The 23,337-nt window shown below is 49.0% G+C and overlaps 1 protein-coding gene across 1 annotated transcript; it reads left to right on the forward strand.

Annotated features, from left to right (window-relative positions):
• The first annotated feature begins 10,172 nt into the window (after positions 1-10,172).
• Arx (aristaless related homeobox) lies at positions 10,173-22,159 on the forward strand. The gene is made up of 5 exons (XM_051142379.1): positions 10,173-10,604; positions 12,310-13,198; positions 15,769-15,814; positions 18,504-18,832; positions 21,009-22,159. The coding sequence occupies exons 1-5, from the start codon at positions 10,409-10,411 to the stop codon at positions 21,247-21,249; spliced, it is 1,701 nt and encodes a 566-aa protein (XP_050998336.1). The 5' UTR covers positions 10,173-10,408; the 3' UTR covers positions 21,250-22,159.
• The last annotated feature ends 1,178 nt before the right edge of the window (positions 22,160-23,337 follow it).

The following is a 23,337-nucleotide window of genomic DNA, read 5'->3' on the forward strand; positions in this document are numbered from 1 at the left end:
ATCTCTGTGAGTTTAAGGCCAGCCTGGAGTACAAATTGAGTCCAAGACAGCCAAGGCTACACAGAGAAACCATGTCTGCAAAAACAAACAAACAAACAAACAAAAAAAAACAACAAAAGAAATAAAGAAAGGGAGGAAGGAAAATTTTAAAAAGAAAAAAAAAGAAAAAAGGATGAAAGGAAGGGAGGGAGAGAGGGAGGAAGCGAGGCATGGTGACATACACCTCCTAGTACCTAGGGGCTGAGGCAGGAAGATCACGTTGATCTGCTTCTCTGACATCCTGACTCCAGCTCTATCACTTTGAATAAATTACTTCTACTGTATCTATGGTGGCAGACCAGCCTGATTAGCCCAGAACTGGAGTATTTCCTGTGACATAAAACTTAGGGGGAGTTGGTCATGTTTTCTGTTTCTGTTCCCTCCTATGCAGAAGAGGGATGTTAACAGAACCACGCCCATGGAGGCAACAGGGGCATTGGCTGCTCGGTGTGAGAGGCGCCTTGCACATAACCCTATGAGGGGTGTTTTCAATAAGAAGCCCCTTGAGATGAGACCATCTCCTTTGAGGTGCTTCTTCATCTCAGGCCCCTCTGTTACCACCTCACTAGCTCCATTCTCTTCTCTTCTATTTGCTAGCATAAAGATTTAGATAAGTGCATATTTAGTATTAAACTCATCATGCTTTGAAATCCTTTGTTTCACTTACCGCCCCGGACAATACCAATGATGCCTTCAAAATGTTTTAAAGCTCTCATTGGAATGTCACCATTTCCAAAGTTATAGTTCAGTCTCCCTTTGGTGTGGCGCAATAAAGGTTTACCCCAATGTCATTTCTTTTATATAAATAACACCAAAGCTCTTCCACCCAAAAGCTGGAGAAGAAGGCAGAGGAGAAGCAGGTACAGATTGGTCCATGATAACTGTGGAAAGGCAGCGTGTCTGGGCCAGTTGCCCATCCTTTATTGGATAGAGACATTTCTGAGAAAGATCACTTTTTGCATTCTGTGCAGTCAGTGGAAGCCTATATGGAGTCATGGGTGCTTGGAAGGTGGGGAGACTGTTGTTAAAGAGATCCCTAGGGATGAATGAATTGCAGATAAAGCCATAAACACAGCAGGCCTGTCTGGGACCAGACTCAGATAGAAACAGGCCCTCTCTGACCAGAGAGACTTCCAGCAGCTGGGCTCCTCTTTCTCCCCCAGTCCTGCAGTATGTCATATCTCAGAGTACATAGTTGGAGAGAAAAATATGGAAATGGCTGCAAGGACAAGCCTTTTCGCAGTCCCCTTATATTTGGCAGAAAAATAAAAAGCCATCCCTGGATATGTTTTGCTGAGAGAGTAAGAAATTTAACTCTTTAAACCTTTAAATCTGAGCCAGGCATGGTGGCACATGCCTGTAATCCCAGCACTCAGGGAGGGAAAGGCAGGCAGATCTCTGTGAGTTCGAGGCCAGCCTGGTCTACAAAGTGAGTCCAGAACAGTCAAGGCTACATAGAGAGACCCTGTCTCGGGGGGGGGGGGGATCCTTTAAATCTGGTATCTGTTTACAACTCTGTGTCCAGCACACCTCCTATTTGAAATCCAGGAAGAGGGGGAAAGAAGAGGAGGAAGGAGAGGGAGGAATGGGAGGGGGCAGAAGAGCAAAAGAAAAGAAAAAGAAAAGGGAGAGAAGGAAAGAGAAATCAAACTTGATTGATTCTCCAGTATGGAAGACTGTCAATGATAGCATTTTCTGTTTGTACTATTTAAAAGATACTGTTGATGGTCTCCTCGTTCCTCAAAAAAGGGAAATTTTACACCTGTTAGATTATAGTCTTGGAGCTATTTATTAGAGAGAACATACCATGACAGATAACACCAACTTTCTATTATCCATGAAAAGAAATAAGTAAAAATCACTCATAGGTCTAAATTTGACGTGAACTGTGTGTTTCAATACCCTTTCTCTGCAGCGCTTCTGAAATTCTTGGAGCAAAACAGGTTAGTTTTAAATTTTCTTTGTAGTCTTCTTGAGATCTTTAAACTAGGATAGGAATAAAAACAAATAAACCCATCAACAAAAAGGGGGGATTGCGTGAAGTTAATGAGGCCTGGGTAAATAGAAGATGGAGGAGGAGGAAATCAGCCAGTGCCTGGCCCATGAAAATGAAAAACAATGCCATTTGCCCAGATCTGAAGTGTGCTGCACTTCCTCGCCTCAGTAAAGATTTACTAAACTGTTCCTAGGTGCCAGCAATTGTGCTCAGCCCTGCAAAGTTAGAGGCATGTCAACAGCACATTTCAAGTAACTGTGAAAAATTGACCATTACCCATTTTTTTTTTCTTTTTGAGACAAGGTTTCTCTGTGTAGCCTTGGCTGTTCTGGAACTCACTCTCCAGATCAGGCTGGCCTCGAACTCACAGATCCATCTGCACGTTCCATTACCCCCCCCCCTCTTTTTTTTTTAAGATAGCTGTGGTGGTACTCACCTTTAATCCCATCAGAGACAGAGGCAGGCAGATCTCTGTGAATTCCGGGCCAGCCTGGGCTACATATCGAATTCCAGGCAAGCCAGGAATTAAGGAGACTATCCTTAAAAACAAAACAAAACAAAAGTCTGAGATCTTTTTATATAACCTTCAAAACTAAATTGCAGTGTGGCTGTCACCAGAATCTGTGAGGCCCAGTCCTGAACCCACAGAGTATAGGGAACCTGTACCCCGAGACTACCACCCCAGCACCATCATCTAGCTTTCTCATTCAGGCTTTGGCTCTGCTTTCTAGGCCTCTGAGACCCAGAAGATAACTAGACTCAGGACATCTGAGCCATCCTGGTACCATCCCCAAGCAATGTGATAGGGCTCGGTACCCCTAGCTGCCTGGCACTCAAGTGCCTGCAGCTGCCTCCTAGACCAGGAAGCTAACGCTGCAGTGGGGGGGGTGGGCGGTCAGGCAAAGAGTCCTGTGGGTGCTTCAATGACTTCAGCCCGGGACCGATGATCCACCAGGCCCTTAGGCCACGAGTGTCCCAGTTCTCATCCACCATGCCTCTCCTAATCTCAGTTGGCAGTCTTCCCCTTCCTTTAAAATGCTGGGTGTCCTCAAAAAAAAGGAAAATAAAGATTCCCTGTGGGCTGGAAAGTCGGGGGCAGAAAAGCTGTCTCAGGGAGAAAGGGAGACAAACTGGCCCAGGTTTGGAGGAGATGCCTGTCAGAGCGCTGAATGCAAGGCCTTTCGCTCAGTTATTTTTGTTCCAGGCCCTTTCTTCCTCGTCCTCGGCCTCGTTCTCCTCCTCTATTTTTCCTTTCTGTTCAGCTATTTGTGTTTTCTGATCGGGTAAGTGATTTGCAGCAGGAAATTAAGTATCTCTATTCCAGAAGCTCCGTGGTATTAATGCTATCTGTTCCAAAGCCGGCTCCTTATCGCGGTGTGCCTGCATGCGTGTGTGTGTGTGTGTGTGTGTGTGTGTGTGTGTGTGTGTGTGTGTGTGTGTGTGTGTGTGTTGAGCGCGCGAGAGTGTGTGTTTTGTTTTTTTTTTGTTTTGTTTTTTTGTTTTCGAGCACCACCACCCCCCTCCCTGGGCGACAATACTTGCAGGTTATTTTGCGATGAACAGAGCGCTGAGCAGCCCCAGGATCTTCCCTCCTCCTTTTACACAATGCAAGTCTTAATTAAACTCGGGAACACCCACGCCTCCCTTCCCACAGGACCCCTTCTATCTGCCCCCGCCACCAAAATACCAGGCTTTTACGGCTAGGGAAAGCCTCATGTTGAACTTCCCAATTAACAAGACACAGCGCAAAAGAAAAGACTCTACAGAGCCGTTATCAGACCTATTTTTGGATTCTTCCTTTTAGGCCTTACCCAATAAATGTTTTGTTGGCTTTAGCCTGACTGAAATCTTGCAGGTCTGGAGACATGAGACTACAGGCACTATAGATCTTTAGAAGTAAAATTTGTGTTTTTCTCATTGATGAGTTAGGATTAACACATTTCTATGTGAAGGAAATAAAAGTTATGGCTCAATTTGAACAGGGGATTTTTTTCCCCTTTGTAAAAGTTTCGTCAGAAACATTTTCAGAAGTTCTAAGCGGCTCAGGAAAATACAGTCATTTCCAGGTTGAGCAAATCAAAAAGAATTGGACAACAACCTTGAAATTTTTTTTCTATCCTGGTCAGACCAAGGGGGAAATGATTTATGAGTGGTGAAGCCCACGAATGGCGACTTGCCTAATGCAAATATTTCAGCTAGCATAGGACAGGATGGGGGCTGGGGGCGGGGGCAGAATCAGGGAAGTGGTCAGCATCCCTCCAGAAGATAGGGTGACCATCAAACCAGAACCCTGGAGTCAGGTGATGGGATCAGAGACAGAAGACATGAGATCATCAAGGGGAAAAAATGGAGAATTCTAAAGTCAGATGGTGGAAAAATCATCATAGAGCCATAGTGTCATGGTGTCATAAAAGACAGACTACGGGTGTCCAGAGGAACTTTCTTTAGGCCCAAGGAATCCCGAGAATGCACAGGCCACTAGGCCGCGACAAAAACCCTAAGGGAGGGAGACTCAGGTTTCCACTTAGTGTTGCTTCTCTGGAGGCTTGCCTTGGCCCCGCCCCCAATTATTTCCTTCTAGGTCCACTGTTTTCCTGAGGTGGGCCTGCAAGATTCCATCCAGCAATTATCTCCCCTCTCACGCTCACAGGGGGGGACGTTTACCACGAACGCACTAAAGAAGTAAGGTACAGATGGGTCTTTTATTGAACACTTGGAAATGTTTGCAAGGCTTTTGTTTTCTTTCTCCCATTCATGCCTGTAGGATCACTTGGATCTGCCAACTTCAGTTCCTAGAGACTGAACCCAGAGGTCCACTCGGAGCCCCCGCTAGGGGGCGCACTCTGGCTGTGGCTCTGAGCCGAGCCCGACAAGGGTGCTGTTTGCTGGCAGGGTGAGGGGTGCAGACTGGCAGGACCCAGACAGCTGGGGGTCCCTCAGGCCTCCGGAAAGACGCTTGAGCTGAATCCTTTTGCCGCTGTATCCCAATGCCCTCACCCCCCCCCCGCCCCTGTCCAGAGAAAAAGCCGCATAGGGACCCCTCCACCCTGGACGCACACCCGGGGTCCTGAGGTCTGGTTGGCAATGGAAAGAAGAAAGCAGATGGCGGCGGTTGGGGGCTGAGAAGTTTCCCTCTGGGATTTAGAAACCTGGGTGGGGGCAGAGCAGCAGCAGATGGGATCCTTCTGCCAAGGGACTCCGGGTGAGGAGCCCCAAACCCAGCCATTTGCTTCTCACCGGTGGGAGGGGAAGCAAGCCCTGCACTCTAAGCACAGACTTAAAGCATAGACCTCCTTTCCCAGCTTTGTATTTGGCGCAAACCTGGAGGAAAAAGACTAGGTGGCTGCCTGCCTGGGTGGAGGGGGTTGTGTAAGGAGGAGGGTTGTTGGTTTTCTTGCAAGTTCTCACTCCTCCACCCCATCTCCTGCTGCTGCTGGGTAAAATGGGTAACAGAGAGTGGCAAAGTTTATAAATAGTGATTATCCTAACAGTAATCACACCCACAAGTCCATACCTTGAGGGCTCGGCCGGCAGAGATCCATGAGATGCTTCCAAAAGCGCGGGGGGGGGGGGAGTGTGGAATAAAAACTCTTCCCCCTCTAACCCCCGCCCCAACTCTAATGAGGGAAAGCCAGGGCTTAGACGGAATACAGGAGGACTCAGGCAAGGGGGAAGCAAACACGAGGGAGTCCTCCTAGGGAATCCAAGATAACAGTACCTTTGGACTTCTCCAGGGCTGCTCCTTTGAAAACACAACAAACCAGGTCCACAGACAGATCTCAGGCGCCTGGGGAGAACTGAGGCAAGGGTGGGAAGTGAAGGGTAAACTGGGGAGGAGGGGGGGGTGCAGAGAAGATGAGGGCAAGTTCTAGGCAAGCGGATTATGTCACATTTCCTCCTATTACCAGACTTCCAAGAGGAGAAATCTCGATTTGTGCATAAAATGTCATAGCCTAAAGTGGATAAGACCGTGAAAGCAGCGTTTGAGAAGGTTAACCTTTACTGGTTGGAGTTAAGGGGGGTTGGGGAGGCAAATATTTCTGTTTGTGCCCTCCGGCTCTTCCCAGCACTGGCTGTCAATCGCGAGGCTTGTTATCCTCACAAGGCTTCAGTTTGTTTGCTTGATCTCAGCAAGGTTTTCTTCCACAAGTAGAACTATAATTGCTATAATTCTACTGTATCATTTGGATCATTGCAGTATTGTTGTTTTCTCTCCCTCTTTCTCTCCTCCTAACACTGCAATAACGCGCTCCAGTGTTAAATTAGCAGGTTGCGGAAGACCATAAATGAATGAAAGTTTGTTTAAAAAAAAAAAGGAAGAAAAAGAAATTAAATAAATAAAGCAGCAAAATGACTTGGCAAAGGGGATAACACATCACAGAGAATCCTTGCGCGTAATCAGGACTTATTGTCTTCCCTTCCAATGGCTTCCAAATTGGTCGACAGACTCCAATGAAGCTTATTTCTATTGTTTAAATATATGTTTTGAAGAGGTTGAGCATAATTTAAGGGGACCTGAGCCATCCGGTGCTACTGGAAGCCCATTACAGCTTTATTTATCTATGTGTATATTGCACAATAAATTAAAACATCTCAAATGGAAAGTGTGTGAGGTTAAACTCTCCTCCAAACATTCCCCCCCCCCCGATAAAGACATGTAACTGCCACCCCCTTATCATGTATTTCTTGCAAATACAATTTTGAAACCACAGTGTAGAATTAACTCTCTCACCACAGAAAGGGTTTCTTCCATTTATCTCCTCCAGGTAACTATTATTTCCAGTTGTGGGAGCAAGCCCTATTTTTCACTATGAACAACAGATCTGGACATTTCTGACTCTCACTTCCAGCCATTATTGTCATTTTTATTTTAGTGACTGGGTTTAAAAACAAATGAACCAGAAAGCGTTGTTTTTTCAAGCATCGCAGAAAAAAACAAAACAAAACAACAGTTTCAGACCCCCAAAGACCAGCAACATACAAAGATTTTCTTTTTTAAATATAATTTTTTTTTTATTTTGTGTGCATTGATGTTTGCCTACACGTTTGTCTGTGAAGGTGTCAGATCTTGAAGTTGCAGACAGGTGTGAGCTGCTATGTGGGTGCTGGGAATTGAACCAGGGTCCTCTGGAAGAGCAGTCAGTGCTCTTAACTGCTGAGCCATCTCACCAGTCCCCAAAGACTTTCTTAAGTTACAACTGAAATAAAATTAGTTTTTATCAGTGGATAAAGAAAGTGTAAAAGAGAGGTGGAAAGAAGAGGTATCTTTTTGCTGTCAGAGTGAATATTAAATTGGGCTAAACTACCCGTCCTTTTATGCATGGTCCAATACTCAGATTCTTAAAAGTCAGTGTGCTCAGCAGATGGATTAAGTTCTTCCTGGACATTAGAAGCATTGGTTCAATTTCTAAAAATGATGTACAGGATAGCGCACCTTAAGCCCATGTTCTAACTAAAGTCTGTAGAAACACTATTAGGTTTTGCTGTCCCATCCAGAGCCTTAGAAAAGTTTTCTGTCATTTTTTCCCCTAATTAATCTGTGGGGGATGGAGTCAGCTGTAGATTCTGAAGTTGGGTATTGAATTGTGACAAATCTTAGAGTAGCTAAGTGTAGAGAAAATGAATTCAGGCCCTCCTCTCCGAGTTGAGTAGATGTACCTACTTCATTTGTGAAGATTGATTAGAAAATATTAAAAATAAAATAACAGAATAGAACAAAGAAGACTAGAGTTTTCACACAGGTTAAAAAAAAACCCCTCTTTATATTCCATTAATAGAATTAGATTTAATTCCAGGGATCATTAAGTCAGAATCAGAAATTCTATGTTAACCTCCCCCTTTACAGTGGGTGATTAAAATTAGAATATACCCCCATCAGAAAGTCCGACTTCTTTTAAAAGAAGAACAGCTGCAGAGAGGAGGGGAGGGGGATGGAGGCGAAGAAGTCTTCCACGGAGAGTCTGAAACCCCTTTGGGCGGTCAGAAATGATTTGTGCATTTGTGACCCTTTTTGTTTAACGCGATCTTTCTTGGGCTCATTTTCATCCCAGTCCCTGCGTGTGTGGAGCCCACTCTGAAGTCACAGAGCCACCCTGCAGCCTGCAGCCGGGTCTTGCGGATTTCCGATGCTGGCCACGCCAGGGAAGGAAAAGCCTCTCTGTACCCCCAAGCCGTCAGCTGCCCGATCGCCAGGGAGGGTCTTTGCCTAGAAGCTCAAGGAAAGCCTAGGCGTCTTTATATCTCTGGGCTGCCCTGAGACCCTGGGGCTAAGGGCCAGGAGGGGAACATGGGCGGAGAACAAGCATAACAGTAGCTTAAAGCTAAATGAAACCATACTAAAATACCAAAAGGTGAGGATGCAAACAGAGCCCAGTAAAGTCAGAAGCCTGTTCTGGGTACCCTGGAATCTTAGAGAGGGCATAAAAAGAAAATCAAATGTCAAGGTAACTCGCAATCTCTTACTCCGTTCTGCCCCCACCACTGGAGGGTAGGAAAAACGTGTTGAGAAGCCAGCGGAAAACACCAAAGAGACCATTGCGTGGAGTGACAGAGACAAATCTTTTTCTCGCCGATTTTTACTATTACTACTAGTAGTAGTGTGGCATTCGTCTTAGTAGTATTAAAGTGTCGGTTCTCAGCCCTTTCCCTCAAGTTGTGTTGAGGACTCCTGCCAAGCTAGTCCAATCTATCTGCCACCCACCCACTAGCATCCAAGAGTTATGCAGATGTTTATGATTAGGGGGAAAAATCCCAGTTAGGTATCCTTGTATTTTTAAATACCGACTGTAAGTGATTCAAGTATAATCCTTTGTAAAACGTTTTCTCTTTGACACATTGAAGGGGCTGAGAGAGGAAAACCTGGCGTGGATTCCCCTTCCCCGACCTCTCACCAACCTCCCTCACCCCCCACCCTGCCAATGTCAAGGCCTTAGCTGTCCCTTGGAACCTGCACCTTAGGCAGTGAGGGTGTCCATGCTGTCTTCTCTCCGGGATCGACCCAACTTCAGTCAGGGGTTGAGTGTAGAGTCCCCGTGTGTCCATTGTTGGGAGTTGTTTGGGAAGAAACTGGCTCCCCCTAAGGCTCTTCTTCACTTTTGCTAACGCGGGGGGGGGGGGGGGGCGGCGTGCAGGTCACAAAATTCAAACAGTAGGCATTTCGGCTTGGTTCAAGGTGAATATTGGTCCCTTCTGTCCTAGGAAACTGAGAACTACACACCTTCAGAGAAGTGGGTTTCATACCCTAGGCGCTGCCTGACGGGGGTGGGGTGGGTGGGGTGGGGGAGCGTAGGGTGTGTGTGTGTGTGTGATGGCCTAACCAAGATGAATTTAGGGAAGTAGGGAAAGGCACGGCAGTGTTAGGAGAGCAAAGGGACTTTGTCAGTCTTGTCCCCAGTCTCCCCTCTGGGCAATTCGGACTCAGGGATCGCCAGTCCCCTTCGCCTATCTGGATACTCCTGGGAAGACTGTGTGCCTTTGGCAGAGCTCTCTGTTTAGGGGCCTTTTTCTCGTTCCAGAGCTAAAAGCGGACACAGAGAATGTTGGGAACTGATAATAACAAGAAAGCAACAGATAGGCTCTGGACGAAGACAAATCAGTCTAGGCTTTGAGCCACAAGAGAAAAGCAACCGCTCAGACAGCAGATGTTTCCCCCTTGGCACGTCAGAGGCCCATTGATCCTAGAAAGGATAGTGACAGAACAGCGCTGAGGTCAAGACGCTGTCCTAAGAGGACAAAGTCGGCTTTTAAAAGTGCCAGGTGGATCTCAACTGAAGCCTTCCGCCTCCAGGAAGCTAGGTCCTCTGGGTGGTAAAAGGGGCACCCAAAGTCCAAGTGGCTCCCACAAGCCTAGCACCCAAATGAGCTAGAACTAGGAGTTACCCTGAAGACTTAAAGAAGGAACTACAAGAAAACGATGGCAAACTCTGAAAGTTGTTAGTTTAAAGAGAGAACGAGAAAGAAAGAAAAAGAAATTTGGCTCTGGTGCGTGCCAGCTGCTAGTCCCCTGCCCCCACCCTCGCTGGTCCCTGCAGAATCCAGTTCGCGCTTTGCACTGTGCCGGCAGGCGGACGCAGCCCGGCCTCTGTGGAGAGCCAATCAGAGAGCTCCTCTCAGCACGTGGAGCAGAGAGACTCCTGAGCTCCGCGCCCGCTGCTCACTACACTTGTTACCGCTTGTCCTGAGCGCGGAGAGGACGAGCTCCGGGCTGAGGCCAGGGTAGGAGCCCGCAACCGAGGGAGACAGAGAGGAACAAAGATCGCAGTAATATCTGGTATAATCAGCCATCCAAACCACCCCAACACACACTCTTTCCTCCTACCCGCCCGGAGAGGCAGCCAGAGGTCGCTCTCTGAGCCTAAGGAAAAAGCTCCAGCCATGAGCAATCAGTACCAGGAAGAGGGCTGCTCTGAGAGGCCCGAGTGCAAGAGTAAATCGCCAACTTTGCTCTCCTCCTACTGCATCGACAGCATCCTAGGCCGGAGAAGCCCGTGCAAAATGAGGCTTCTGGGAGCCACGCAGAGCTTGCCTGCTCCGCTGGCCGGCCGCGCTGACCAGGAAAAAGCCATGCAAGGTAAGGTTGTGCCATTCAGGCACCTGGGCATCAGTTAGAATGTTTGAAATTTGGGGACCAGGGACCTGGGACTTGTCAAGTTGGAGACAGAAAAGATAACTCTGGGACCTGGGGCCTTAGAGAGAGGGACTGGACTGTCTCTACCTCCCTTTAGGGAAAAAGCAGAGGCCCAGCTTCACTTGGGGGGGGGGTGGGACTCTTCGATGCTTAAATGTTAGCCCATTAAAAGTCCCTTTCGGTGGCCCTTCAGTGTGCCCTGAATAGCGCTGACAGGTATGAAACAGCAGATGCTCTTAAAAGGCTTTTGCAGCAACTTGATGAAGAGGAGAAACCCAAAAGTGATGGTTTTGTCTTTACACAAGGTGAACTTCAGCATTTCCCCTTTGGAAGAGTTATTTATACCCAATGTTTTTGCGTTTCTTTTTAGTTTGTAATTGTACATAACTGGTCACCTTTTAAATGCAAGTGTTGCAGAAAACATTTCCCTAGGGCTCTCCAAATGCAACTTACTGTATTTAAAATGCATGGAATGCGTGGCTTCTGGGTGCTACTTTTCTCTACTTTTTTTTTTTTAAGAGTTGAGATGTTTCATTTTTTTGAAATTAAAAAATCCAGAGCAAATGTCATTTGGTCCTCTGAACCTCTTATACTCAAGTTTTGCCTTGAGCTTGATACAGAAGTGTTGCAGGAAAGAAGTGTCGGTGCCTTTTAAAACCCAAAACCAGTGATCCAGCAGCAACACCATTTGAAAGACTGGAACGAAAGGCTGAGAATAAGCCCTCTAAAATTAAACTGACACTCTCTCTCTCTCTCTCTCTCTCTCTCTCTCTCTCTCTCTCTCTCTCTCTCTCTCTCTCTCTCTCTCTCTCTCTCTCTCTCTCTCTCCTGCAAGGGCGCCGGTGCGAGGCACTTCCTCCAAGGGAAGCAGCGGCCTGTGCCTGTTGCACCCGACCCCGTCCCAACTCCAGGCATTTCTTACCAAATTTTCACCAGGATGACTTTTTTTTCTTAGCCTTTTTGGGCAAGGAAGCCTTGCCTCCTGCCGCTGTGGACTGTTGGGGCTAGGCGGGTGCTCAAGGCTGTGAGGCCCAAGTCGCTTCGCCCCGCAGGGGTCGCCCGCGGGGCAAAGACCCTCTTGCTAGTAGTGTGTGTGGGAGCTATTCCAGAATAGCTGGCATTTCACGAGCACGAAGTTTTCAGAGTAGTGGTGATTTGTTTTTTCAGTTGTTCGATTTTTAAAAAGTCGCTCCTACTCCACAGTGAAGAGGAGGATAAACGAGAAAGAAATGAACTAAGAGAGAGGGAAAGTGGGATCATGAAAAGGAAGAAAGAAAGAAAGAAAGCCAGAAAGGAGAGTAAAGGCGAAAGAGATGAGGAAAGGAAAGGAGTGGAGAGAAAGTAGAAAGAGAAGGAAAGAAAAAGGGGGTGGGTAGGACGAAAAGGAGTAGTATGAGAAAGAAAAAAAAGGAGATAAAGGGCATATGAGAAAGGAAAGAAAGGAGGAAGGTAAAAGAACGGACTGGGCACTTGAGAGGATAAAAAGAAAAAGGAACCATGAAAAGAGTGCAAGAAAGGAGAGCTGAATCCAAGAATAGGGGCACAGAGGCAGCATAGGGGCCGGCTCCCAACAGCTGCGAGGCGGGGAGGAGGAGGGAGGAGGGCAAACCTTCGGGCTAGAGCACTGACCACTCTTCCTTGCCCGCAGGCTCTCCCAAGGGCAGCAGCGCCCCATTCGAGGCTGAGCTGCACCTGCCACCCAAGCTGCGACGCCTGTACGGCCCGGGTGGGGGCCGCCTCCTCCAGGGCGCCGCGGCGGCGGCAGCGGCAGCAGCGGCGGCGGCGGCGGCGGCAGCCACAGCCACTGGCACCGCAGGTCCTCGTGGAGAAGTTCCTCCACCGCCACCGCCAGCTGCAAGACCAGGAGAGCGTCCGGACAGCGTAGGGGCCGTGGCCGCCGCGGCTGCTGCCGCGGCCGCCTGGGACACGCTGAAGATCAGCCAGGCACCGCAGGTGAGCATCAGCCGCAGCAAGTCGTACCGCGAGAATGGGGCGCCCTTCGTGCCACCGCCGCCCGCGCTGGACGAGCTGGGTGGCCCTGGGGGCGTCGCGCACCCCGAGGAGCGCCTAGGCGCGGCCAGCGGACCTGGCAGTGCCCCGGCTGCGGCGGGTGGTGGCACGGGTACCGAGGACGACGAGGAGGAGTTGTTGGAGGACGAAGAGGATGAAGATGAAGAGGAGGAACTGCTAGAGGACGATGAGGAGGAGCTGTTGGAGGACGATGCCCGTGCGCTGCTCAAGGAGCCCCGGCGCTGCTCTGTGGCCACCACCAGCACAGTGGCTGCCGCCGCTGCGGCCGCCGCGGCCGCAGCCACTGAGGGCGGGGAGCTGTCGCCCAAGGAAGAGCTGTTGCTGCACCCGGAGGACGCGGAGGGCAAGGACGGCGAGGACAGCGTGTGCCTGTCCGCGGGCAGCGACTCAGAGGAGGGGCTGCTGAAGCGCAAACAGAGGCGCTACCGCACCACTTTCACCAGCTACCAGCTGGAGGAACTGGAGCGGGCCTTCCAGAAGACGCACTACCCTGATGTCTTCACCAGGTACGTTTTGGGGGGCTAAAGGGCCATGAGTATGGACTAGAGGGTGTTCCCCAGAGTAAGGGAACTCTCTTTGCTCCCCAATACTGCCCCAACACCACACACACACACACACACACACACACACACACACACACACACACACGGCACACGGGTTTAAGTTTCAGTTACTGTGGGAATTTTTTTCCTGTCCCAAAGCCCTTCTACTTTAATGTTTTCAAATGACAAGTTTTGGAGCCAAACAGCCTCTCCAAAGAGCACCCAAAGCAGTCACGTTAGGCGCCCGCACACACGGACTGCTCCAAGAGCTTAGGCTGGGGCCATGTCCTGGCCAGGCACAGGAAACACTGCCTAAGAGCAGGCGCTATTTTTGACCCGTGTACTGTGCGCTGTCCACCCCCGCCCGGTGGCCCAAGTGGGTATCAGTTACGCTATTCCCAGGAAAACTGGAGCCCTTGCCTTCGGAGAAGACCTTTAAAAAGATCCAAGTTTTTGTCACTTGGGGACTCCTGAAATAACCAAAGAAGTCAGAACTAAGCAGTGTTTGATGTCTGTACACCAAAAAGGCAGCATCCAGAATCTTCCCCTGTGTTTCTGTCTCAAGCCCTATGCCCACTACACCTAGCATGGCTTTACTGTAAATGGGTTGATGGGGGTGGGCCATGATTTCTGGAAACGTGGCAGACAGTAAATCAAACTGCTGAGGTGGGGGTGGGGCAATATTTTGTCTCTTGGACTATTGTACACTGTACTTCGCAATCTGAGAAACTTGGACTCTTGGTATAGTGGCGCCCCGGAGCCCCAGAGCCCCTGCTTATTCGGCCTATGGGTACCAACAGGCTTGGAGCCTTTCCCACCCATAGGCCAAGATTTTGGCTCAGACTAGGAGCCAAGCTTAGGAGCAAATGTAAGAAGAAAGAAAGAGACCGGTCCCCTAGTGAGAACAGAGAAGGAAACCTGTGAGTGCCTGGCTCGCGCTCCTCCAGCCCGGCTGCTCCTTCGCAGGAGACGTGTGCAGCTTTTTAATGTGCATTTTCAAGGGGGAAAGCTGTCTGTCTGCACTTTTGAACCAGAGAAATCTCTGCTTAGGACTCAAGGCCTGAGCCAACTCCAAAACATAGTTGGTCTGGCAGTTGCCAAACTCTCATCGCCAGAAGCAACCAAAAAGTGAATGTAATGCAAGCAAGGGCAGTGAAACTCGGTCCTCCTCAGTGTCACTTGGTCTTTGCCTCTTTTTTTTTTTTTTTTTTTTTTTTTTTTTTTTTTTTTAAGACAAATAAAGCTCAAAGTCAGCGTGTGCTATCAAATAGCTAACGGGACCATCGGCTTTTATTTTATTTTATTTTTGAGTTTATCAGACATGTGTACTTAAAAAGAAGAAAATAAGACAGTGTCACTTATCATCCAAATGCAAGACCGCCCTTTTGAACTTGTCGAGGAGATGAAAGTACAAAACCTGGGCAACTCCTCTTCTTCGCCCCACCCCCACCTCTTTCTAGCTCAGCAGGCATTAGCTCCTGGGCTACAGCCCAACCAGACTAGAGTGGACTGTTAGATTTGCTGGTGCTCCCTGCTAAGGAAAAGGGGTGGGAAGAGTGTTCAAAGGAAGGTGTTTAGTGAACTGATTCCTTTCTCGGTGCTGAAGAAGTTTCAGGTGCCGACCTGGTCCTGCGGGGCAGTGCAGACAGACCCAGGCCCCAGGCTTAGGCAGCCGGGCTCTTTCATATTAGGGAGCAGAGAGCCAATTATTCTCGGCGCGCTCATATTTTCGGTAAACAGGTCGTAAGCCGGTTTACAGCATCTTAATGGTTTCCTATTTGCCTTAATTGTCGCAGTAATAACTGCAATAACGGGGTAGGGTTTCAGCTAAATTGACTTCCCCTGAGATGGGCAGGGTTTGTAGTGGGCACTGGAGTCAGGAGGTGCGCAGAATTTTGTTTAATCGAAAAATTACCCCACTGAACTCTTAACAAGCTTAACATATCTCCAGAGGGTAATGGGGAGTGTGACCTAAGGGGGTGAGGGCGGGTAGGAGAGGGGAGGGGGAGATGGAGGAAAGGCAAAGAGCTGACAAGAGGGGCAAGAAAGGAAGGGAGACAATCTTTTAAAGAAAGTAAAACAAAGCCAAGAGGGCAGAAAACAAAAATTGTAGTTCATTGCTGAGCACTTCTTCCATATAGTATTTGGGTACAACAGGGCAATGAGCACTGTGTGTGTGTGTGTGTGTGTGTGTGTGTGTGTGTGTGTGTGTGTGTGTTTCCCACCCTGCTCCCTGCTCTAGCCTAAGGGAGATTGAAAGAGAAGGCATTTGTCTAAGTTTGAAGACTTATGGACTCAATAATCCACCCCTGTCACACTATATGATATATTATATAATATTTCATATCTATCTGTCACTGCTTACCACCCCCCAACCGTTTTCAATCAAATAGTAAGCATGCTAGATGTGAAGATCAGTCATATCTATGGACCTGGGGTGTGGACTGGAAGAGGCAGTCGGAAAGAGGAAGGTGGCTGAGAGAGAGATCTACTGGGGCCTACTGGGATCTGTCTGAATGTTGCTTTTCTTATAGGGAGGAGCTGGCCATGAGGTTGGACCTGACTGAGGCCAGAGTCCAGGTAAGCTTCAAGAAGGAAAGAAAGAGGGTGGAGGTGGGGGTGGAGGTGGAGGACTACCCTTCAAAGAAAAAAAGACTCCAGATCTGAAAAGTAGAGCCAAGCACTCACACACACAAAGCTATTTCAAAAGCAAGCTGCAAACTGGGAAGTAGGAGGGAAAGGTTTCTGGGTTTGGTAGCTTAAAGAAGTAGCCCAGGATCAAACTGGGGTGGGGTGGGGGCTTTCTAGACCCTAAGAGTGCAGCTCAGTAGCTCCCATCCCAACCTGGTACCCAAGGCCCCTATAGAAAACAGTCTACCAGCCGAAGTCTCCTGATTGAAATAATAGGATGGAGCATGGATTTGGTTGTTAGACAAATCCGCTCAGCTCCAAGCAGGTATTTGGCTGAGATTAAGTCTCCAATCGGGCTTCATAAAAGCCCACTTAGTGCTAGAACAAACAGGGCCATTTGAAGGCAAAATGCTGTTTGATTTCCCCTCCGCCCTGCACAAGGAGCTGGCTAATGCTATTTGATTTCCCATTTTTTATAGCAATGAGCCCACATTGATCTAATAGGGAGTGAGTGCAATGCTATTAAAGGTGTTTGCAGCCCCATACCAGAGTGCATTTCCGAACCCAGGCCTCATAACCAAAGAGACGATCAACACTGGGCAGCCCCATGGCCAACAGAAAACAGATGTCCTCGGGTTAGGAGCTGAGTGAATCACTTTACAGTCAAAATCAAGCGCTGATAAAGCACAATAAATTCCATATGGCTCATTTAATACACAACAGCTTCTTGCATTAGAGGGCTAATGATGAGGCTTGTTCCCTCCTTTCTGTTGACACATTTCTCCATTGTCAAACAGAGATGTGACAGCAACTCCACATATTCAGCTCAGGGGACCAAGTCGTGGGAAAGTTAAATAACTTTTTAAAAGAAAGAGAGCGCCCCCTCCCCTTCTCCTCGCCCCACTATTCACTGGAGAAGATGTAATTAAGTGAATATGAATTATCAGAGTCCTTTCGTTTACCTTTGGGAGCCTCAGAGGTATTAATTCAATAATGAGGAATTGCGAGGGACATCTTGATAATTGTAGTTGAACCAGAGAACCCAAGAGACAGAGGATCTCTCTTTAGAAAAGATCTCGCGTTATTTAAGGCCCTTCTGCCTCCACTGCCCCCACGTCCCTTCCTTTTATTCCTTTCTCTAGGATCATGAAATGGCGGATATTCTTGTCCAGACAGATTGGATGTGAGAAAGCTGCCAGCCCAGGCTAATCTAACTTACAGCCCAGCTTTTGGAAGCCTTGGGTCTCCAAGCTAGAGCATTTCTATAATGCACACATGGATTATTTGAAGGCTGATGAATGCATGGCTTCCTTTCCCTAAAACCTTAAATAATCAGCTAGTTTGGGCTCTTGATTTTTCTTTTCTTGTCCTGGACGACTGTCTAGAAGTCCAACCAAGCTTAGCTGCTATTACAAGTCCCTCCCCGCCCCCCCCCCCAGCCAGCTTGGAGATTTGAAAGATCTGAATGCCTTTAATTTTTTTAAAAAATATGATGTTCCTTTGTGCTAATTTACATTATATTTTAATATAATTCTGTATAGTCCTATGGTTCATTCTTAAATGTTAGACTCATGTGCAGTCACAAACTCAGCCCTAAAAATATTAATGCCTTCTGGAGAGAAGGTGCATAGCTTCTGAGCTGTGGGAGTGATGAACAGGGTCACATAAAAATGATTTCATGCTCTTGGAGGGTATTTTTAGATGATGGTGGCTGCCATGTTTCAGGTAAAGGTCTCTATTCAAAGTGCTTCTTATTAACAATTAGGAAAATACCTCGGGTTAAAAACCTCCCCCAATCTTGGAATTACCTTATTTAAAGAACCAAGTGAAAGCACATTCCCCCCCGTGGGGGGTGGGGGGTAAAGGTAGGCCCTGTTTGCTGTGAAGATGATTTCCGGTGCTCAGGTGAGCCTGCCTTATTCCTCCCAGCAGTCAGAGGTGTGTCATGTAGAGTCCCTGCAGAAAACTTGCTTTGGACCCCCTTTTTCATTTCATGGAGAACTAGCCCTCTAAAATGCACATCTGGTTTTCACTTTCCGGAAGCAGTTCTCTCCTCTCTCTAAACCCTGTCCAGACCCCAGACCCCAGTACAGTGTACTTAAATGTTCAGTAACTATTTTTACAAAGCATGAACGACCTCCCTGCTTTACTTTTCAATAGAGAGCAGACATTACCCAGGCTCTTAGGAAAACCTGACATAACAGACTTGTGGTTCATGGCTTGATGCCTGCCCCTTTCTCAACACTCACCACTATGTGTTTTCATTTGTTGCCTTACACGCAGCACTCACAAGAGTATTATGAGAAAAGTTTTATTGGCCCCATTTTACAGATTAGAAAACTGAGGTCCAGAGGCTGAAATGACCTAAATGAAGTCTTGCAGACCTAACAGAATAGGCGACCCCATGTTTTAACTTCCCTGAGTCTTGGAAGCCTGGGCTAGATAGATACCATGTTTAATGGTTTGCCTGTTCATTGGCTCTTGCTGAATTAATTAATGTCTCGGCTCCTTTTCATCCAGAGGCTACAGAAGGCCAGGGTGGGTTCAGGAACAATGGAAGGAGGGAGAGAAGGCCCTGGGAGTCCAGGGAAGGAGTAAGCCAGAGACTAGCCCACAGGGTCCTCTCTCCTTTATGCAGGTGTGGTTCCAGAACCGTCGGGCCAAGTGGCGCAAGAGGGAGAAGGCTGGCGCGCAGACCCATCCTCCCGGGCTGCCCTTTCCTGGGCCGCTCTCGGCTACCCACCCACTCAGCCCTTACCTGGACGCCAGCCCCTTTCCTCCGCACCACCCTGCGCTAGACTCTGCCTGGACCGCCGCCGCTGCTGCCGCTGCAGCTGCCTTCCCGAGCCTACCTCCTCCACCCGGCTCGGCGAGCCTGCCGCCCAGCGGGGCGCCGCTAGGCCTGAGCACTTTCCTGGGAGCAGCCGTGTTCCGGCACCCGGCCTTCATCAGCCCAGCATTTGGCAGGTAATTGCAGCCTCAGGAGGCTCTGTCCGTCTGTCGGTTAGTATTTCTCTCCCCTACACAAGAAAATGCTGAGGTCTGAGAGGAGGCGGGAGGGGACTATACACATCTCAACCTCAGTGACTTTAATCGAACAAAATAGCCTCTAATTTTTACTTTAAAAAATAGGTCTTGAAGACAATGAGTTAGAAGTAGAAAAGGGGAGGACAATTGATAGTAGCAAGAGTGACAACCAGAAGTGTTCATGAAAGTGTACAAAAGTATGGTTTGAAGGTACCCTCCGCTAGGGGCGGTTTGAGTGAACAGGTGTAGGCTACAGAGCTGGGAGGACTTTAAAAGTCTTGCAAAAGTCCTTCTGCCACAGAGCCTGGCGGCGTGAGGGGCACACTTGGGGTCCCTTACAGGAGCCAGGAGGCCCTTCAAGTGCTCAGAACTGTTTCATCTTCCCCTTCCCCAGACTCTATGTTCCTTATTACTCATATGACCTGATGCCAACAGTACCCCCATATGTGCTAACTCCGACCCCGACAGCGGCAGAAGACAACGAAATAAAAGAGCCATCTCATCGTATATAGCTCCCTTTCTGTAAATGAACATTGAGTGATGAAATGAAAAATCTGTATAATCACACAGACAAAGAAACAAAGGAGGGGAGTATTAAGTTGGAAAGTGCAGTGAAAATAAAACTGAATGCAGCTTCAATGATCTCTCTTTGGGAGAACAAAGAAATAATAGATTCATCCAACTGCGCAGCTACTTAACAAAAAAAATTATCCTCGGAGAAATTGAAATAGGACTTGAGGGAAATTTAATGTACTAAACCACGAAAATACCTAGCGATTGCCTTAAAGTGCAGTTAAGTGGGGGTGCCTCAGTTTACTTAATAGAACCAAGGCGTGTTACATCCCCTCCAGGTCACCTATTGTAATTTCTTTCTGCAAAAAAATAAAGTCCTGTGTCTCCTTCCTACTTCTCCCCTCTCTGACAACAAAACCAGGTGACAACCCCCCCCCCCCACTGAAACACCAGGGATACCTCAAGGTTGGAAGGAGGGGGAGGTGGGTTTAGTTTGGTGAGTCAAGGAGTGAAGAGAAGGCAGGAAACTGGGAGCACCGGCTCCAAGAGCCCCAGGTGGGCTCATTACTAATTGAGAAAATTCTAAATTGCTCTCCACCCCCCACCCCAAGGGTTGGAGCTGGAGCCCTTGGGGAGGTGTCTGGAAAACACCAGTCAGCAAGAGTGGGGGTGAGGGGCCTGGGGCGCTCAGGCCTCAGCTTCGGATCAAGGGTGTTGTGGGGAGTGGGGAAGGCATAAGAGTAATCCCTTTGCTCAGAGCAATCCCGGAGCCACCCGGAGGCGGTGGCGCAGACACTGGCACCCGTCCTAGTCCAAGTGGGACCACTAAGGCTTGAGTTGTGCACGGGGCTCACGAGTCCTGGAACTATCTGGGGGCAGGCTTCAGGGGTTTAAGGAAGGCGGTGGGGGAAAAGGTGTCTCTGCGCGGGAGCGTTGGAAAAGTCAGAGCTGCCTGTGGAGAGGAAATCAACAGGCGGGCCGCTCAACCTCGCTCTTGGTGGGCGCTGGCAATTTAGCGGCGCAAAGGAGGGTGATCCACCAGCGTTGGCGAACTGGAAGGCCAGCACTCAAGGCCAACTTTTCCTGGGTTCACACTCAGAAGGAGCCCCAGAAAGAGTCTGCAGAATGGGTCTTGGGCAGTTTCTAGTCTACTTTTTGCACCCCTCCCCCATTAGCTTTCCTCTTGTCTCTTGCTTCCCCCTCCCCCTTTTCCGTTTGTCTCTCTGGTCTCTTTCCACTTGCTCTTCCTCCAACAGTATCACTCCAGGAGTTGACCTCGGAACACCCGCTTTCTTAGTTGAAAACCCAGAATCCTCGCACTTGGGCCTCGTGATTTGGGCTGTGGGGACTGCCTCTGGCTCTGGATTCGTCCCCTCCGGACGTGTCTGGTGCCTTGAGCTTTCTTTTCCTGGTGGGTTCTCTCCTCGGGCAAAACCACCTTCCCACAGCAGTTTCAGCCCGAGCCCCATCAGGCCTGGACTCTCCCAGCTGCTCTGCGCCCCTCCACCCTCGCTGCCCCGGCGACAGGTGGCGGGGGACTCGCCGTCCCAGGAGCCGGGCTCCGTTCAGGAGGCCGTGACCGCGCTGTTTGTTCTCCCCACAGGCTCTTTTCCACCATGGCCCCCCTGACCAGCGCGTCGACCGCGGCTGCGCTCCTGAGACAGCCCACACCCGCAGTGGAGGGTGCAGTGGCCTCAAGCGCGCTCGCCGACCCGGCCACTGCCGCGGCAGACAGACGCGCATCCAGCATAGCCGCGCTGAGGCTCAAGGCTAAGGAGCACGCCGCGCAGCTCACGCAGCTCAACATCCTGCCGGGCACCAGCACGGGCAAGGAGGTGTGCTAAAGGCTGCCCTCCACCCTCTCGCTCCTTGGGCGAGCCCCGAAAGGTCACCTCACTCAGCACCACTCAAGACCAAATGGAAACAGAGGACCAGCACACTCCCAAGACGGCACAGACAGAGCGCAGCCGCCTTCGCAGCAGCCTGGACAAGACAGCTCTTGGCGCTAAAGGACGTGGCACCTCTTCCGCTGCCTGTCCACCTGCCCCTGTCCCTGCCCCCTACCCCTGCCACTGCCAATGTCCCTCCAACTCAAACGTCCACCTTTCCATTCTTATCTTACTGAAAATAACGGGGAGGGTTTCTCCCCAAGATGCCTAGTATTGAAGTTTTAAAACATTAAAAGCCCAACCTTCTCTTCCTCCGGATACCCCACTTAGCTTTCTTTTGAATAGCAATTTTGGCGCTCTAAGTTGATTTCAGCGCGGCCCCGGCTACATGCCAGGGCCAGGGAAGCGAATGCGAATTTGTAAGATAGCTAACAGTGCACTTAAAGCAAAGGGGCGTCCCGTTCTTGTTCTCTTCTTTATCATACACCAACCAAGGTTTTTATATCAAACCAAAGGGAAATACTCTGCTAGAATATGGACTGTTGAAGTCACCAAACTGTGATTATTGATTCTGTACATACCATTGTTATTAAAAAAAAAAAGAACAGAGCTTTGTATATTTGAAATGTTATAACGCAATTGCACTCAGCGTGGTATGGTAAAAGTTTGTCCTCCTGTAGATTCTTACTGTGTTGTAGATATGATAGGGTTCCTAGACAAATATTTATGTACTCAAGCCCTTTATTTAACTTATTAACTGTAGAGACTTCAGAAACCTTCGAGATAAAGGCAATGGTACAGTACTTTTGTGTAATGTGTAATTGTTATCACTTTTCCTTGCTATCTAGTGGAGAAGTGTCACGCTCAAAATAAAAAAAATTATATGTTTAACAAAAGGAAGTGTGAATACTCTATGAAGACCATGAGGGGACAGTAGAAGCCCTTGCCCCGCACTGAAACATAGGGTGAGCTCTGCTGACATAGCACCTCCTGAGTTTAGCTGCACATGCATCTTCCTGGCAGAGGCCCCTGGTTTGAATGTGACCCTAAAAAAAAAAAAAAAAAAAGGACACCACAGTGATGCTTTCCAATAGCATCACGGTTCTGTACCAATTGGAGCTGAGGATCCTGGGCCAGGGAGATTGTAGGTGGGTCCATGGTAGGTGGGTGTATACAGTGTTGCTGAAAACCCCGTGAAAAGAGAAATTTGAAGCAAACGGAGTCTTGGTTTGAAGGCAAAGGAAACTGTTCCTGGAAAATGCTACAGAGCAAGCAAGTGCGCAGTCCGAGGTGACAGGTAGTGGCTATGGCAAGAACCTGAGCTTCAGAGAGGGCGGAACACTAGTAGGGAGGAGGGAAAGGGGGAGGAGAGAGAGAGAGAGAGAGAGAGAGAGAGTAGGAGAGAGGAGAGAGAGAGAGAGAGAGAGAGAGAGAGAGAGAGAGAGAGAGAGAGAGAGAGAGAGAGAGAGAGAGAGAGAGAACAGGAGAGAACGAGAACACGCAGGAAGAGTGATGGAAAGGCAGCTACGGGTATTCGAGTGGCAGATCTTAACTCGACAAATGTCATTACATCACTTATCTAGACATTGGAAAATATATACATTAAAAAAAAAAATCCAAACAGTTCAGGTTTCTCGAGGAGACCCAAACAGATTTGGCATCTTTCACCCCCTAGGCTCACCCCTCCCCGCGGCGGGAACTGTAGTACCCCCCTCTTCGGGACCCTGCCCGCGCCCCTTCGGGTGACCGCTCGGTGGAAGCTCGCCCGCGGGGGCTGGGTCTCGCCAATGCTCCCAGGGTGATGGGAAAGGGAAGAGAAGCTTAATTAGTTTCAATTTGCAGCAATTAGCGCGCTGGACCTTTGGGGAGAGGGGCAGGCGGGAAGGGGGGCTGCGCGGCGTGACTACAGCGGCTCGCAGAGTAGAGAACCACCGCCCCGCCAAGATGCAGGCGACCGCGGGGGGCGCGGGCGCGTCTCCGAGGAGGGCCAGGTCGGTCGCGCGCGCCCCGTTAGCAGGAGGTGGGGAACTGGGGAGCTGGGTC

Source organism: Acomys russatus, chromosome X, assembly GCF_903995435.1.
Source record: "Acomys russatus chromosome X, mAcoRus1.1, whole genome shotgun sequence".
Taxonomy (NCBI): domain Eukaryota; kingdom Metazoa; phylum Chordata; class Mammalia; order Rodentia; family Muridae; genus Acomys; species Acomys russatus.

Coding starts and splice junctions, on each gene's coding strand:
- Arx (XM_051142379.1), top strand. CDS start 10,409: ATGAGCAATCAGTACCAGGAAGAGGGCTGCTCTGAGAGGCCCGAGTGC. Junction 10,605..12,309: donor CCAGGAAAAAGCCATGCAAG/GTAAGGTTGTGC, acceptor CCTTGCCCGCAG/GCTCTCCCAAGGGCAGCAGC. Junction 13,199..15,768: donor TACCCTGATGTCTTCACCAG/GTACGTTTTGGG, acceptor CTTTTCTTATAG/GGAGGAGCTGGCCATGAGGT.